This window comes from Strix aluco, chromosome 4 (genome assembly GCF_031877795.1).
Source record: "Strix aluco isolate bStrAlu1 chromosome 4, bStrAlu1.hap1, whole genome shotgun sequence".
NCBI classification, from domain to species: Eukaryota; Metazoa; Chordata; class Aves; order Strigiformes; family Strigidae; genus Strix; species Strix aluco.
In genome coordinates this window covers 36422093-36439675 of record NC_133934.1, presented here as the reverse complement: position 1 = coordinate 36439675, position 17583 = coordinate 36422093, and the positions used below count along the sequence as shown (strand labels likewise).

Sequence of the window (17583 nt, the reverse complement as noted above, 5' to 3'; positions counted from 1 at the left end):
CGCCATCGCCTTGGGCCGTACCAACGCCGGCAGGGGGGAGTGAGGGGGTAGGTGCGACTTGCCCGCTCTGCGCGTTGAACTTTCCCGCCTCCTGGGCAACCGGCAGCAACAGAGGGCGGGCGGCGGTTCCGGGCGCTCGCTGTGCCGCTTCTCGCTCCTGCCGGCGGCGGTCTCATGCGAGTGAGGCACCGGCTCCGGTAAGGAGGTGCCGCTCGGCTGCCTCCGGGTTCAGCGGCCCTCCATCCCCTGCGGTGCTGCCGCACGTACCGGTGGGCCGGCGCAGGGCGGTGCGGTGCGTAGAGTTGAGCTTGCTTTAGCTTGGGCGGCCAGGCGGAGCTGTGCTTAATTCAGTTTATGTGGTATCGGCGCTCTGTGGCAAAATACTGGTATTTCCTCACCTTTCCTACAAATTCCTTGGGGGACGCTCCAGAACCGTGCTTGCACGCCTGCTGCCTCCCAGTCCTGCTGCTTCAAGGCCAGGCTCGTCCACCTCATTACATCTCCTTAGTCGCAGCAAACTGTTGAGGTCCAGAGATCCTTCCCATTAATCCCTTGATTTTTGCTTTACACTGTAGAATGTAATTCCAGGTCTATTTTCGATAAATCATTCCTATCCTCCTGATCAATAATGTCAACTAGCTTCATAACCACCAACCCTTAACTTTGTTTCCAAGGGTCAGTTTACTGGCATCTTCTTTCAGTGCTGTTTGTTGTTGCTTGCCCTTTGGTTCCTTGCCCAATGTCTAGATCTACCAATAATCAACAGTGCTGAGTTTACCTGATGAAGCCATGATCATTTTACATTGCATGAACTTCCACAGGTTGCAAAAAAAAATTGCTTCAAACTTCTTAAAACTTCTGCATGCCGTCCATCCTGTGTGCTGAGCGTAAGCTATGTGTGGCTAGCCCTTCCATCGTACGCTGTGTTCCAGCATATTATTTTTTATAATAAAATATATAAAATTATTATATAGATTTCCACAGCTGTGCTGCTGCTCTGCACTCACATGCCGGATACAGTTAATGCGTGATAATATTCTCAAGAGTTCTGCTGCCTATTTTCATTCCTATCTTCCATCTTGCCTTTGCCCCTGTAGTTGATACCAACATGGGACCTGATCTACATTGTCTTTAATCTGTATTCCAACTTAATATCTTAACTTCCCTGCCATCTTCTGAGCTGTGTGAACACAAAATACTTCAGCTATTTATTTGCATATCCTTGATTTTTTTTGACATTTCTTCATGACTTTCAAGAAATAGCTTTCCTAACATAGTAACCAATTTCTTCTACTTAATTTCCATTCCTGGTGAACTTACCATATATTGTTATTTTCCTCCTCAAGGCAGTTCTTCCTCTAGCTGATTCTGATTCCCATCTCTGCTAGTTTTCACTCTGGAAATCAGATCCCTGGTAATCCTAGTGCTAAATCTGCTCGCTTTTCAAGCCCTTGAGTTCCTTTCACTTGTTGACTAGGTATTTTCGTTAGTTCTGTCAGGTTCCAGTGAAGGTGATGATGAGGAAAAACTAACATTTACTGGAAATCATTTGCTTTAAAAGCAAGAAGTTGGAGATGCTTACCATGACCTGGTCTTGGATTAGTTAGAGGGGTTCCAAAATTCCACTTAGATGTTCTACCCCAGATTTGTCCATATACTGACGTTCTATACCATTGCTAGACATAACCCACAAGATGAAGGAGGAGGCTGCTCGGCGTGTTTTTATACTAGCTGTTAATGCCACTGAAACCTCTCGTCTTAGTACTCTGAAGACACCTGTCAAAAATTTTGACCAAACACTGTAAATTCAGTAAGAGTTGCACCATTTGTATGAGGAATGCATTTGATTTTCTCTCTCTGCTCATGTTTTGAATTTGTTTAACAGAGGAGGAATAATGGTGTCTAAATCCCACATAGGCCATTTGTCCCGTAAGCTGTCAATCATATTCTAGATTACTTTCTTCAGATTAATTTGTTTTTCAGATTTTTCAGATTTCCAATTTTTTCAGATTCTTCAGATTAATATATTTTTAACTAAAACTTCTTGCATTTTACTTAAGCTTTTTGTTTACAGGTGTGGACTGCTTATAGACTTTTGCAGTAGAACAGATAAACAAGGATACTTCAACCCTTTTAGTGCAGTGCACTGTCATACAGATCCAGCCATGCCTGCGGAAGGGAAAAGTGATATGGAGAGGATTGGCCTCTTCAGTGAAATAGGTTATGTTACCATTGGAGATAAATATGTATCACATCATATGTGTAAGTACATTTAATTTTAATTACTATTTAGTGATAGGGGCCACCTGTAGTATCCATCTGCTTTCAGAATCACTATTTTCTAATATTTTTTTTTTTGTTAGAGGGAACTGCTTTTTCATGCATATTCTTTGCTCAGGTCTGTATTATTAAGAGAGAGGCTTGATATGTTGGAATACATATATCAAAGAAAGGAGAAATCCAGTAAAACTGAAAAACATGTATGCATAGTAGACTGATAAAATCTTTTAGTGTATACATTTCTTTTTAATATTAATTATCTGCAGGTTACCAGTGTTTTCCTGCTTTTGTGAAAAACAGTGGTGTTTTTTGTGTGCTTCTTCAGCAGGTTTTCTGTTATTGACAATTACACTGTCGTTATTTTTAAATGTGTTGCAATTTTTTTTCTGTTCTGATCTGACTCACATGTGTGAGATTCCCCATCCTGTCTTTTTAAAGAATATTCTTCTTTTTTTTTTGTTGTTTAATGGGAATACTCATTGATAAAGGTAATTTTTGTAACTAGTAAGGTTACAGAGGTTAACCCTCAGTAGCTGCTTCAAAGTGATAATGCAAAATAATCCTGGCTTCTCAACACAGACATTTCTGCTGTGTCATTGTGTCAGTGATGAACATGTCCACCAGAACCCCAGATGATATCCTTCTACAACACTGAGCTGCTGGGGATTCAAAACCCAACTGGAGGCACTTAAGCTGTTCTACCTGGTCTGTAATCAGTGGGAGAGAGAGATGCTCCTCTGAAGTATTACTCATAGTATGTAAATAGGCTTCAGCTCTGGCTCTGAATCGTAGTTTGGAGTAACAAATCTCTCTCCATTGCTGGTAAAGCAAGTGCAGGGGTTAGAAAACTAAAACTAGGTACTGTGAATACCTTTTCATAGCATTGTCTTTCAGACACAACCATTTACTTGCATGATTTGTAAGTTAAATGCTCTGTATTACATTCTTTGAGCCACCCAGATCCATACCTTAGTTTTTTAGTGTAGGCTAAGAGAAGCACTAACATCGAACCGTTATTTACAGTGCTTACTTTTTTAAAGGCCCTTTTAACGAAGCTGCGAGCAAGAACAGACAGATGTTACCTGGGGGGACCAAAACACTGTCAGCTCTGCAGGCAGGTTATTTTGAGCCTCAGTTTGTGAGGATTTTCAATGGTGAAGCCTACTCAAACCCTGTTCAGCTAAGGAGACGCTATAGATTGGCAGAATCAAAGAAAAATTTGGGCAAAGCTTTTCTTCCCAGTAATGGAGACAAATTGCCGTAAGTGTTGTAAAAATGTTTTAAATTGACACTTTTTCTTCTCTGTATGCTAAAGATAATTTTCACAGATTATTTCTTATAAAACCTGTAATGAGAATATGATATTGTTGTTTATACAATGTAGTGTTAGTCAGTAATGAGCAAAGAATTTTGAGCAGCAACACAGGGAAGGCTGAACCCAGGTAGAAATCAGGTCCTGATGCTTGCTCTTAACTACAGTATTTTACTGTAAACAGTTTTCTTACCTCTTAGCTTTTTATTTTCTGTGAAAATGAAGATGGCTATGGGAAAAGGGTGTGGATAATTAACAAATGAGTATTTCATTTTAATTTAGGATGAAATCTGTTGGAATTTGTCAGATACAATATCTTCTCCCTCCCATTTCTGAGCCTCCCAAAACAGAGATGGCATATATATTGCATAAACAGTAGAAAAAGGGGCCACTAACCAGGTGCAATGTTTTCCTTTCAGTGAACCCATATCCATCATCTTTTTGCTAGAAATAATACCAATTATCCTACAAGATGACCAGAACATGAAAGAGCTGAGGAATATATGCAGAATATTAAAATAAATGTATCTTTGCTAGTTGCACAACATTATTTGCATGACAAAAGGATACCAATGCAGCTGGTGTCATATAACTATTATTATTCACATGTAAAAAACAGAGCCTGGTTACTCAATTATAACTATACAATCTTATTTTGTTCTTGTTTCTGCAATAAGACATGGGAGGATTCAATTTGTGTACAGGGCCTAGTTCTTACAGTCTCATGGTTATATTTAGTCATATCTTTCTGCAGCTTTGCTTTTGGAAAGTTTGGAGAGTAGCCTCTTGTTTATTTTATATAATTATACTTTAGGATGCAGGGATTAGCTATGTTCTCTTGTATGTTACGGGAACATCTTAGCTTTTAATAGGAATGAAGACATGGTGTGTAGGCCTTCTGTTGGATATATGTGTGCTGTTTCTGATGGGACAGACAATGCGTGAGCCCTATGTTCAAAACATTCTTTCAAGTACAACTTGAAAGGATATTTATAGCATTATAAATTAATATATTTATATTAAATTTATAGCAGCCAGATTATTTATAATGGTTTAACTGTTAGAAACACCTAGGCACTGATTTCAAATCTGTGACAGTCAATGAGAGCCCTGTTCACTTACTTTCTGGGTTCTGCGTCCAACAGTGGAGGGGTCTCGCTTACAATGAAGACTACTCGTGCTTTTTTCCATGTACTGCCTCCACAAATGCATTTGCTGGCTGTGGGTGCTGCAGCTCGTGCTCTCACTCTTGTTGTAAGACCTTTGAATTCTTCTAGACATGAACTTTAGGACAGGTTCTTTATTGTCTTTATCCTCCCCTAAATCTGTACTGACAGAGTAGTCTGAAGCAGAGGCTGGATAAGTGGGTAGGTTGTCTTTTAACGGAATCCTGAAGCAGTTATGGAGAGTGATTATACATTTCTTATATCGAAAACTGACTCCCATTTTAACTAAGGAACTAGCACAAAGCTCTGTTGCTGTTCATTGAGTTGTTCTTTGTGGAATGGTTGAAAAATAACGGACATATTATGAGTGATCCAGACCGAGGGGCTTCACTGTAACAGCAAGCTGCAGCTGTGTTCAAGGACATAAACAAGGCCGAGACGGCCTGAGAAACTACATTCCTGCCCAAGAGATAAAGATGTTGGAATGTCAAAAACAGGGGGTCTACCTGGGGGAGAGCAGCGCGTGGACACCACACTGGGACCAATCGTAGGGGGCAAAAGGGCGCGTGAACAAGTAGCTTTGGCCTATTAGCAATAAGAGAGCGGCGTGTGAGGCTTGTGATAGAGTATAAATTGCTGTGTAACCTTTAATAAAGTGACATCAACTTGATCAAATTGGTTGTCTAAGTTGTGTCCGAGACTTCCGCGTCGACAGTTCTTGACTGCCTGAATGATTAGTGGCTCTTGGGAATCTTTCCTTTATGTTGCAGCCACATTTGTTGTTGGCTGCAAATGGAAAGGTTGCAAAAATGTCATATTCTGAAGATGTGACTGAATCCTGGGCCTTTCTTTTCTATTCTTCAAGTCTGTTCTCTGTTATTTTATTACTGGCATATAAAAAGCCTACACACCCAAGTGACCTTTAAAGAATATGAAATAAAGTGCTTAAGAGCTAGGGAACACCAAGATAAAGGTTATCTGTGCATTGTCAGTTTGCCCATTTTTTTCTCTATATGGGTTTATGAAGTCCCTAAATAAAGGGAGGGTAATGAACAGGCAGATTAGAGTTCTGTGCAAAGATGACAAATGTTATCTTGGCATCCTAATGCTGTCAGTATTCATCAGCGGCCCTTTTAAGTAGGACCTCACTGAGACACTTTCCTCTCTCCCCACAATAATTGCAGGCAGTACAGGCAAAGCAGATTACCTCAGCTATTTGGAGTAGTTGACAGATCTCATACGGTAGCCCCTGTTTATTTTTTTCTGTTCTGTTTTGGGGTTTTGAGGCATGGGGATAGAGGGTTGGTTGTCTAGGGCTTTTTTGGACCACTGTAGCTGCAGTTTAGTGGACCAAATTGCCATTCAGCTATTTAATTTGTTTCAGTCCTTTTCTCCTTTAGCAGCTGTATGATCATGTACTTGAAGAGCATGTCATACACTTGTCAGCAAATATTGATTTTCAAGTTGGTCTTTAAAAAAACGTTTTTGTGAATTCCCACAGCTTTGTAGACAGAGGTTTTTCTCCTAAATGAACTGTGCCTCCTTTTACTTTCCTCCTGTGACAAGATAGAAAGTTAACTAGTCCTAACAGCTCCCAAAAAAACCCCCTTTCAGACAGGTACCCTACCAACACTAACTTACTGCTCTCTGTAAACTTGTGGGAAAGACTGTCCTCTTGTCATCAAGCATCAAATCTGTTTAACCTATTCTGGGTCTCTGGAATCTGTCTCTACCAGCATTACTTCACCTTGTTGGTGTAAAATTAAAACCACCTCTATTAAGGATATTTATATTATTAAGATACCTTAAAACTCCATCTCTGCCACCATCTTCTTTCTTTTTTGTCCATAATGCTGTGCATGGAATTGCTGTAGTAGTAGATCCACGGATGGTGGATCTGATCTGGTTTTATATTTAACTCTTGAGATGTAGATATTGTTTGGGTTTTCTACTTACTGTCATTTTGGCACACTAAATCTGAAAAGCCTGAAATATTTGCAAAACATTAATTAATGTGTTCCTTTGCTATTTTCAGATGTGGACGTGGCAGCTATTATGGAACCATAGGAGGTTCGTATGCATACTTCAGTCCACAACTGAAAGCCAGAGGAAGATACATTCCTCCTGGAAAGAATTTTTGTACTAATCCAGGAAAGAAAGGAACTGGATATGGGTAACTCTACAATATTGCTTCTTGCAGAGTATTTTATTAAATGTTTCTTAAGTTTTGAACACCTAAGTAATTAATTTTGTTAATTACAGTTATGCAAACCTTACCATAGGTGAACAATATTTGCATGAAGCTGATGGGTATGAAGTAGAAAGAATAAATGCAAAGGTAAAAATATTTGGTTTTATTATGTATTAGTGTTATGATTATTTATTACAATTTACATGAGCTTTTTGTTCCCTGTGGTGTTTTCTTTAGCTTGAAATCACAAATGTTTATTTACAAAGTGGAGGAAGGAAAACAAATAAATGACCATCCTGTATAAAAAAGATTTAGGTATTGTTCATTTATTATTTTTTTATTTATGACATCTGGCAGTATTTGACCTTGTTTTTTTAGTTGGAGACCTTAAGCTACAATGCAATAATGGCCAAACAATGCCAATAGCAAGAACAATAATACTTCTGTGTTGTTGCCAGAAGAATGGTATATAGATGGTATATAAAAAAACTCTGTTCCTTTTGTCATGTAAGTTCATAAATCTAAGAAAACTCATAAATTTGCTTGCACTGATTTTAGTTATCCTGTATATTTTCATCATATGTAGTGAAAAATGGCAGCAGGAGGACATTTTTTGGTCTAGGGTAAGAACAAGATTAGAAGAAACAATTCACTTACCTGCAGGTGAGACAAATTCAGAGTCAGAAGTAAGCATCCAGTGCAAAACAAGTTAGAGTGAACATTCTCCAAGACTAAATTTAAATGCTTTCCATTTTTCTCTTAGACTAACATACCATAAAAATCCTCAAGATTGTTTCTCTCCAAGTATTTGTTTTACAGAAAGTGCAAGAGGAACATAAACGGTTGGTTAAAGGAGGGCCTTTCAAGCTAAATCTATATCCCCAGGAGTATTTTGACATGAATCCCTATATTAATGACAAACCTTTGCCACCTGTGAAGAAACCACCTCCAGAGAAGCCACTTGCACTACCTTTCAAACCAAGTTCTCCTGCTAAAAAGGTTAGTTTGTCTTATAGCTACTGGAGACAGAAGATAAATATTCAGGTATTTCCTGTTAAAAGCTTTGCTTATAGTACATAAGTTAGAAATAAATATTTGGTTTTGCTATTCATTTCTTATTTTACTTACAAAAGATATTATTCCATTTACTTTGTTTTCAATTTATAAAGCAATGACATCTTGTTTGACCCAACAATTGCTAACCAGTTTCAAGTAACCTAAAAAGTGTTTCTCTTTAAAATCTGCAAAATGCTGTTAACATACAGTTAATGACTGCATACACCACAAAAAGGCACAAAGCAGAAGGTTATACAATAAATGACAGTAAGACTAGATTACTGTAGCAAAATGAAACGTGCTCCTATTTTGGACTCTGTCAGTCACTCATATATTTTTGAACCTGCTAATTACTCCTAGCCTATATAGACGAACATCTAAAAGATAATTTCTAGAATGGGAGTGGATAGCTGGAAGGAGCAGAAATACTCAGGTTAGTTCCTCTGCTCAGGGAAAGGCTGCAGAACAAACTCAGCAGTTACCTGTTGCTTGTCTATCAGCAGACACAAATTTGGAATCTGCTTTAGAATTTTCCAATTCTTCAGTAGTTAGAAGAAGGAAAAGGATGGGAATAAATATACGTGGGAGGGCTTAGACAGTATAAGAAATAAAGCCTGGAGTTAGCATGAAGAATATATAGGAACATAGTTCATTAGTTACAGTGGCTTACTGCCATTATTTCTTAAAATCTAAATGGATATTTCTGCATTCCATCATGATATTTTTTTTTTTTTTGAGATGAGATACTAAATTTATGCCATCCACCTTAGGCTAAACCTTAATTTCACTTTGAAATGGGTTTAAGATGCATAAATATATCTCTCTTAAATGACTCAAGATACCTAATACAGTAACATCCCTTAATCTGTCCCTTTTCAGCTCTTCATTTTGGAGTTCCATTGTCAGTCATTTAATACTGTGCTCTGCTACTCACTGTTTTCCTATTCTTATGTCCTTCACCCTTGACTTATTTGATTGACGTTGATTCATCTGAGGAAGATGACGATAGCAAGGAAAATATAACTGTTCAGAAAGAGACAGCAAAAAGCTAAGGAATAATTGTGTGGGCTGTTTGGCCTCATTAGATGAGGCAGCTGAGATATTTCATAATGGAAATATGTTCAGAAAAGTTAGCTGCTAGAAAGTCAGTACCTTGTCTGACTGACAGTGCTGGTGATCCTGCTCCAGGCTCCCCATCCTTCATACATATATGCTTTCCTTGTATTTAAATTATGTGTACTTCCCAAGCTACTGTACACTTTCCCTTTCTGCTTTATAAATTCTTATGGGGAAAAATTGCTTTATTGTTGATTGACTTGCTTACTGCTGCACTTTTCAGGAATGCAGCCTCAGCAGACTGTGGGGTTTAGCTGTACTAGAGGATTGCAAAGAATTAATCAGGTCTCTGGATATTTTTTAACTAAAATTTGCCACTCTTGTAGTACTAGTGGACATAACATTTCAGGAAAAGCCAGTGCTATATTTAATCCTGTATGTCAGAAAGCATATTGATAATAATGCCTAAGGCCTGCTGTACGTAACAATCCCTACACCAGTACAATGTGGAGGTGTACTGGTAAACTAATAGTGACATAGGAATTCCTTTGTTTTTGTCACAACATAGCTCATTTTAGTGAGTTATGTTTTTAATTTTTCTGTCACATTTTTAAGATCCTTTCCTCAAAATCTGGACTTACAAAAGAACATTTAAAACTAAGAATTCATCAAAATAATGACTAAATTTTTTCTTAAAGTTTCCACTGCAAATTTAAGGAATATTTGTTTTGTGTTTTTTTTATACAATATGATGCAATCTGCTATTCAGTATTCTTACTTGCTTTTGCATGAAAAATATTTTAACTCAGTTATATTGTAAACTGGCACTTCGAAAAGTTCTTTTTTTTCAGTCAGGGGGCATGAAAGGAGGCACATTTGATCCTTACCCAAGCCATTCCACTGACCCTTATGAAATTAAAAAATCTGATGCTGTCACAACTAATAAAGGACGACAGATTTTTCGTCCTCCTGCTGGACCAAAAAGCAGACCTGTTAGAAGCATAATAACTCTAAATGTCACAAGGTAAGCTCCTTTACTTTGTGTTGATGTTTCATGTATGCTGTCTACCCGAAGTCATTAGCACAGCTGCTTATTAGTCTAAACTAATTGAATAAATGAAGGAATGAATCATTAACAAAAGGATAAGAAATGTATAAGGAACTTGGCTTTCAAAATGTATTCCTATTCTTTTCTGTAAATTCAGGTTACTTTATAAGGCTATACAGATCACAGAGACCTTCAAAATCATGCTATACAGATGTCACTGAAAAATTATTATTTCTTATTCCTTTCTGACTTGATAAATGTAAAAAGACCAGGAATGTTTCTGTTAAAAACAAAATCTGGCTTTGTTTTCCCTTATGTTTATAGAATAAAATTGGCTCCCTCTGCTGGCAAACATATTAGGGAATCAAAGCCCGTGAAGCTTTTGAAACAACAGCACTCAAATTGGGTTCCTAACTACAAACATGTCACTGTGCAACGCTAGAGGAGATTTATAGTACACAGTATATGTATACGGGTAGATAAGCACATAATTCATTTTTTTTAAAATCTTATTAAGCTATAACCTTTATATTTAAACAAATTTATTTTCTGGTTTTGGCTCTGTTGTAATTCAAGCAGAAAATCAAGACTGTGTTCTTCAGAGTTATTTTAGAGAAATCACTTGCAAATGCAGACTTCTAAGACTGCATGGAGAACAGTTAAGCATATGATTTTGCATACTCCATGAAATATTTTGGAAAGACTTGATAAAAATTTGAAAAACTGTCTTAGAGGAATCTGCTTCACCTTTGTAATTTGTCTTTTACGTATCATACGTGAAGTCTTAAAAAATACACCTCCCGTATTCACCCATTGCTGTTCTATTTACTTTATTTCACCACGTATTGGCATTTGCATAATTTTTAAGTTAGAAGGATAGTTTGAAGTTTTTATTTACACTGACAAGGCAGAACCAGAAGCTACATATTACTTACTCCACATTGCTTTTCATTACTAATGGAAAGTAAGAAAGAATTGAAAATAACTTTTTGGTACACCAAAAAGTGTGGCAACTACCAACACTGATGTAAGAAAGTACAACCTTTCATGCATGCATTGGTGTTTTTAAACTAGTAAAAGGGAAAAATAATGGTATATTGGTCTGAGTAGCCTTCTTATCAGTGTAATTGTATTATTGTTTTATCAACAGAATAAAAATTCATGTTCCCAAATGAAATGTTTTTATGGGAAAAAAACCCTAACTGTATGTGAAGTAGGATTCAAAATTGAAAGGGGGGGACTGATTGTGAAGTATCACTACTCTCACAGAAACAGTTATGGTGGATTCATTAAAAATATTTGTAAAATTTTCACATATCCAACAGAAATTCCGCAGAGAGAAATTAAAACTAGTATTTCAAGTTCTACACTACTATTTCTCTCCTAAGAATTTCAAAGAATGTATTTATTTTGGGTTCATTATTCCCAAGTTTAATAGAATGAGAATTGTGAACTGAATTTATTAGAAGTATGACGCTTATAGCTCATAGATTTTTAAGAAATGTGGTAAGACATTTTTCAAATCATCTGCTTCCCCACTGAATTATGATTCTTTATGTACTTTCCAATGGAAATCTTATCTTCTGATATTTGGACCATAATCCTATAATTGGATTTGCTAGTTAGATTCTTGCTGTCATGCAGGATTCTATTTAAATAAATTTGACTTTATGAGGATTCAAGTCATTAAATCTAATTACTGGACTGGGTATACCACAGTTTTTCATTTTACAGAAACTCTTGCAATTTGTACAGTGATATTCTACAAAAATCTAGTAAGTTTCTTTTCATTTACATTTCAGATAAAAAAAATCTAAGAAGTTTCTCTTCATTTACATTTCAGATCATTAAATGTAAAGAACTACAAGACTGCACAGCTGACATCTTATTAGGTACAAAAGGTGAAATGAAGGGTACACATTTTAGACTCTGTAAACTGTTAACAAAGCAAATAAAAATGTGAAAAGTGGAATTTGAGTATATAGGGCAATCCAATCTGCTTAATTATTGAGAATGAAAGCTTTTGCTTCTAAATATAAAGCTATAATAAATATTTCAAGATAATTTATCAAGCCCAAGGGTGTATGTTTATATAAATTTTCATCTTACTGTTTAACTGGACTTTTGAAAGGTACTTTTAGGAAACATGAATAAATTAGGTTGCAAATAGACTATATATTGCAGTGGAAGAAAGTGCATATATTTTAAAGTGAGTATCAGTGTATGTATTAACCAAGTTAGTCACGTGGCCCACAGTGAAACTAAGGTCATTGTTTCCCTTTAGTAGAATTACAACTCGCACTTTATTTCAATTATAATTTGTGTATGAACTGTCTTAAAAATAGGTAATTTTTAGTTTTGATGACCTTCTCAAAATGATCAACCATTGTTAAAAACCAGACCACAAGCAGGCTGTTATGAAGGGAGGAGTTGTCTCTATTTACCAGCATCTATCTACTGTTCTTCCTCAATTTCCTGACAACCATAAATGCTGCCATATTCTGCAAGAGCAACTTAATTTCACTTTGTGTACATGGAAGATTCCGAACAAATCTGATCCGTCTTTCAAATTAGCTTCTTCTCAGGTGGAACTGTGATCCTAAATGTACATCTTACCTCCATCATAATAATTTTTGTCAGGTTTTTAGATGTGGTCCAAGAAATTCGTATAAATCAAAGCTAATTTACTACAAAAATTTAAAAAACCCTCAGCATTTATTTATCTGAATTATTACATGAAGACAAATTTTATTAATTTTTGTTAAAGATTTATCATACCACTGTAGAATATTCATGAAATGGTATCCTTACTGCTGTTCACAGGATAATAGTTTTTTAAAGAAATTCCAGACTGGATCTCACATTTCCTGGCATCAGTGAAAAGAAAACTAAACCCAAGCATAAAATCCCTTACCTTGAGATCAACAGGACCCAACAATATTTTAAAATATTAATTTATACACGAATTTTGATGTTTTCTCTATCCAAAGACCTTCTTTCTTTGTTTATACATTCTATTAGATAATGGTACTGCTGCTGACCTTAGCTACCTTAACGTCATCTTTGTAGAGAGTATCAGGAGAATTTGCCAGGTGTTCACTTCCGAAGTCTGCAGACACAGCACTCCTAGGTAGATTGAACTGCACTGTACTTCTTCCTAACTGCTGTTCTGATGCAGTACAGCTGATGAAGACTGCTCTGAAGTTTTTCTTTATGTCCTTCTGTCTCTTTTTCCAAGTCTTCCTCTTCTATTTTATTCTGTATTTCAATAATCTTTTCATTCACTAAGAAGATGGAAATACTGAAAGCTGATTAAAATGTATGGAGCTTAATTAAAAAAAAATCAATCTGGCTTGGTGATGTTAGTGTATGTGGACTAGCCTCGTGCAGTCATCATGTGGAAGCCAGTATCTTCAACTGATAAGTCCCCACCAGAAAATGTGTGGTCCCAAGGAGCTGACACCCAGTTCTAGCTAGGGCCTCAGTATGCTGTTTTAATACAAGTGATAATTGTGTCCCTTGGCTTCTTGGCAGTACCTTTCACTGTGATGGTGGAATTTAGAACTTTCTTGAATTTCATTACCCAGTTATCTAAGGTAAGGAGGACATTAGACATCACTCACATTGTTTTCATAATAACAGCTTCCCAACATCTTTATGGATAGATATAGCCAGTCATGTTTATAACTGATTCTGACCAGAATTTAATAGTTACAATCTGAAGCAACTTCATGCTTATGCAAGCGTTAAACACCTGACCATCTACTCAATAGCCCAAGTATTTACCATTTTAATGTCCTTATTGATTCTGGGTGTGCAGTGCAAAATTGTGGCGTAATACTTTTGTCTATCTTCAGTAAAAAACTGCAACAAACCCTTTTGTATCTTGTAAGCATTTTTAATAGAAAAAAGCGTTAAAAACTAGACTTAGATCTTTAATGTAGTTTTTAGTCATCCTACTATGTTTATCAGTCATGATACACATGATACAAAAACAGGCTCTATTATGTTTACAGTCTTGTATTACAAACCAGATAAATAAATGTTAATTTGCTGCAATCAGTCTTTATGAATTTTTTGAGAAATAGGAAGAAATGAATTATTTTTATGTCTCTGAAGCGATCATGCCCTTTATTGGCCAGGAGCTTGTACACCTAGTGTTGTACTAATAAGAAAGTTAAGATAAATAATTACCTCTAAATCTGGAAACACAAATAACTAAAAACATGGTTTTACTTTCATGGATTTAGTTATTAAAGAGTAACAAAAGTTGTTCGTAAAAAAATAGTCCTAATAGTGTTATGGAGACACTGCATACAGGCAGCTTCAACTTCATAGAATATTACATGCAGTATTTTTGAGAAATTCTTCTTCCCTTATCTGAGGAAACAGGAGTATTTGCAGTGATTATATCCAAGAGGATAATTTTTGCACCTTTCATAGCTATGACCATGTTCTTTGAATATGTTTACTCCGAAAATGTTAAAATTCCTGTTTTAACTAATAAACTTTCTAAGTCAGTATCTAGTATAAAGAGATAAAGGGTACCTTGTGTTGATTAAACATAGCCCAGAATTCAGTGTTATCTAAAACATATGTAAATGTAGATTAAACGTAATTTAGGACTTGCAGAGATAAGCAGTGAAATGTGGCATGTACTCAGCTGTACAGCTAAAAGGTTGTTAAGATTCCATTTTGACTCTGAAATCCTAGGGACGGAATTCTATCTCCTGTAAACTGTCACAGTTTCATTAAATTTCTTTATACTATTTAAATTGTGTAAGGATCTGCTTTTGTGAATCTGTGAAATTCAGCCAAGTATCAAAAAAACAAGCAGTTCTTTTTAGAACATACAAAAACCATGGAAATGACTAGACATCAGAGTTGCAAATGTTTTACAAAATGGTATATTACAATTTATTTGAAGCAACAGGTTGTTGCAGATTATGAGGAATTGCCTGGAAAATAAAATCAGCTAATAAGATATTGCAGAGTAAAGCTCATACCCTGTGAATTGTATTCCAAGGCTTTATACTTAGAACAGAAATTTCTGTACAAATTGTAGTGGAATATTCCTAGTAACAGTTATATTGCATGGTAGCAGAACTGTAACCAAGTTTCCTTTGCCCACAGACTAGTGCTGTAGCTTGGTGTCAGAGAGAAATACCATCCCTATGCAAGTGGTAAACTGCAATACATCTCATTTTCAGTAGTCAACAGTTGATTTTCTAATAGTGAGCATTTTTTAGTCAGTTTTCTAATGTCACTTTCATATTTGGAAATGTTTTGAATTTATTCCTGAATTTCCTCTGCCGTTTGTTACCTCTCTTGATAACCTCTTGCATTCTTCATTTGCACTTTCACAGGTAACAGCAGTCATCTTTTCTTCTGCTTTCTGGTTCCTAATTTGAAAATCATGTTGAGTCTGCATTGAATGTTGGTTTCCACTATGGAGTTGATTCCTCTCTTCCTCAAGGATGTTTTTCTGGTTTTGGAGTTCTTCGCATTTTCTTGAGTTCTTTGCTTCCTTAATACATTCCTTGTTATCTTCTTGTGATTCAACCAACTGGATTTGTATGCTTTTCTTCAGCTAAATCCTTAATTTGCATCTGACATTTTGATATTTTTTCTCTCAAAGACTGCATGGTAAGAGGTTCCACTTTGTTCTTGAGAGCTAAATTTTCATTCGGAAGATCATGTACTATTTTTTTGCAAATGCTTAGAATTTGTCAGGGACTTTTGCAATGTGTCAATTTTGCCATCACATTCAACAGTTACTTTGATTTTGCTGAACTTCCAACTTCCTGGCCTCAGCAATGTTTGATTTAGTCTGTTGCTGTTCTTTTTTGTTCTTTAGTTGCTCTTTGTTATCAAGTATTACTAGCTTATTTTTCACGACCTTGGAAAATTGGAATCTGTCACCTTCACTGTAATTGATTCTAAATTCTTTATGTACGTTTTTGCTTTGAGATTCTGCTTTTGTATACACTGTATACTGTTATAGGAGAACCACCCCCTACACTGCCACATCTGGAGTCTTTAGAAAATTCTTGATCAAAATGTAGGCCATTTTCTTTAACTGGAATTAAACCAATATGTGATTCATGTAAAGAGGTCACAATTTCTGCACTTAAGTTATTTAATTTTTCTCTGGATAAAAATCCAGATTTTTCTGTATTATCTGCTAACAAATCCAAATCATTAGAGACTGACTTCTGAAATTCTTGTTTCAGCAACTTGGTAGGATAGTTAGTATTGTCTATTTTATGAAATTCTTTCCCAAATTTGGGAAAAGGTATATGATGTTTATATTCACTCAAAATGACCTTCTCATGGGCAACATTCAACTGTTCTGTCTCCAGCTCAGTGCCAGATAGCAAATGTTCACATTTATGTTCATTTTTGATTGCAAGTATCCTGTTGTTTCCAAACAGATCTTCTGAATTTTTAACCTTTTCAGTTGCTATGGTTTTAAGTGAAATCCTGTGTGGAATTTTTATATCACTGATGATATTTCCAGTATTGGAATTTGCTTCCATATGCTCATCTGAATAGCGTTGTTGATCATGATGAACTTTTCTCTTAGAAGGCAGTGATTCAGGATTTTCCATAAGCTACCCCACAAAATTAAAAACAAATGTACAAAAAACTGTCATGCTGGAAAAACTGTGAAACATTGCAGTACTGGAAGCACAAGTCAACTACATTGTTACCAAAGCCACTTATCAATCAAGACTTGTACAGTTTACCTCTGCTAATGCCATTTACCCATTAAAAGAACATAAACAATTATCATAGGCCCCATTTCATTTAGTACTGGGCTTTGGAGCAGGCACAAAATATCAAGTGTCTTAAACTGATTATATTTCCAGCAAGGGAGAGATGAACTTAAGGAGACTGTAGTTTGTCTTTGTTTTTGTCATGCCAGTCCCTATGAAATAAGGGCAAACTGGAAGTCACACTACAGACAGAAAAAGTAGGGGGTTTGCAGCATCTCATAGGAGAGGGACAAAATTTATTTCCTGTCCTCATTTCTCTCTCTTCTCTCCTTGACTCTCTGCCTTGTCTCCCTATATGCTTTGCATTGCATTCCATGCCCACTGAAGATAATCCAAATTAATTTGGCAAAGACAGGTTACAGTTTTACCTGTGCAGAAAAGAAAGTTGAGTTTTAATCATAATGGGTGGGAGGGAATAGTATATGTAATTATGGCTAAGGTTCTGCTACCCAGAAAAATCTCAGGAAGATAATACTGTTTTTTTGTGTTTTGGTTTTTTTTTTTTTTTTTTTTTTTTTTAATCCAGAATAGCCTTTGGGATATTGTGGTGGTTTAGCCCCTGCCGGGGTCTGAGACCACGCGGCCGCTGCCCCTCCCCCACAAAGGGAGTGAAATACAAAGCCCCAAGACTGAAATAAGGAAAGGTTTAATACAACAGTGCAATAGCAACACAACAAGCAACAGCAATAACAATA

General features: G+C 36.2%; 1 protein-coding gene across 7 annotated transcripts in view; it reads left to right on the top strand.

The window, feature by feature from the left end:
* The first annotated feature begins 31 nt into the window (after positions 1-31).
* The window catches only part of CFAP96 (cilia and flagella associated protein 96), a 31021-nt gene continuing 13469 nt past the window's right edge, over positions 32-17583 (top strand). Inside the window, exons 1-9 of one of the 7 annotated variants that reach the window (XM_074822722.1) lie at positions 32-197; positions 2075-2262; positions 3321-3540; positions 6794-6931; positions 7021-7096; positions 7769-7948; positions 9913-10085; positions 11953-12010; positions 15476-16230. In XM_074822722.1, the coding sequence (XP_074678823.1) occupies positions 175-197; positions 2075-2262; positions 3321-3540; positions 6794-6931; positions 7021-7096; positions 7769-7948; positions 9913-10085; positions 11953-12001 (1047 nt within the window). In that variant the 5' untranslated portion in view covers positions 32-174 and the 3' untranslated portion in view covers positions 12002-12010; positions 15476-16230. Of the gene's footprint in view, positions 198-1826; positions 2263-3320; positions 3541-6793; positions 6932-7020; positions 7097-7768; positions 7949-9912; positions 10086-11952; positions 12178-13130; positions 16231-17583 lie in introns of those variants that run through there. The other 6 variants (XM_074822724.1, XM_074822723.1, XM_074822721.1 and 3 more) reach the window with 6 other exon arrangements.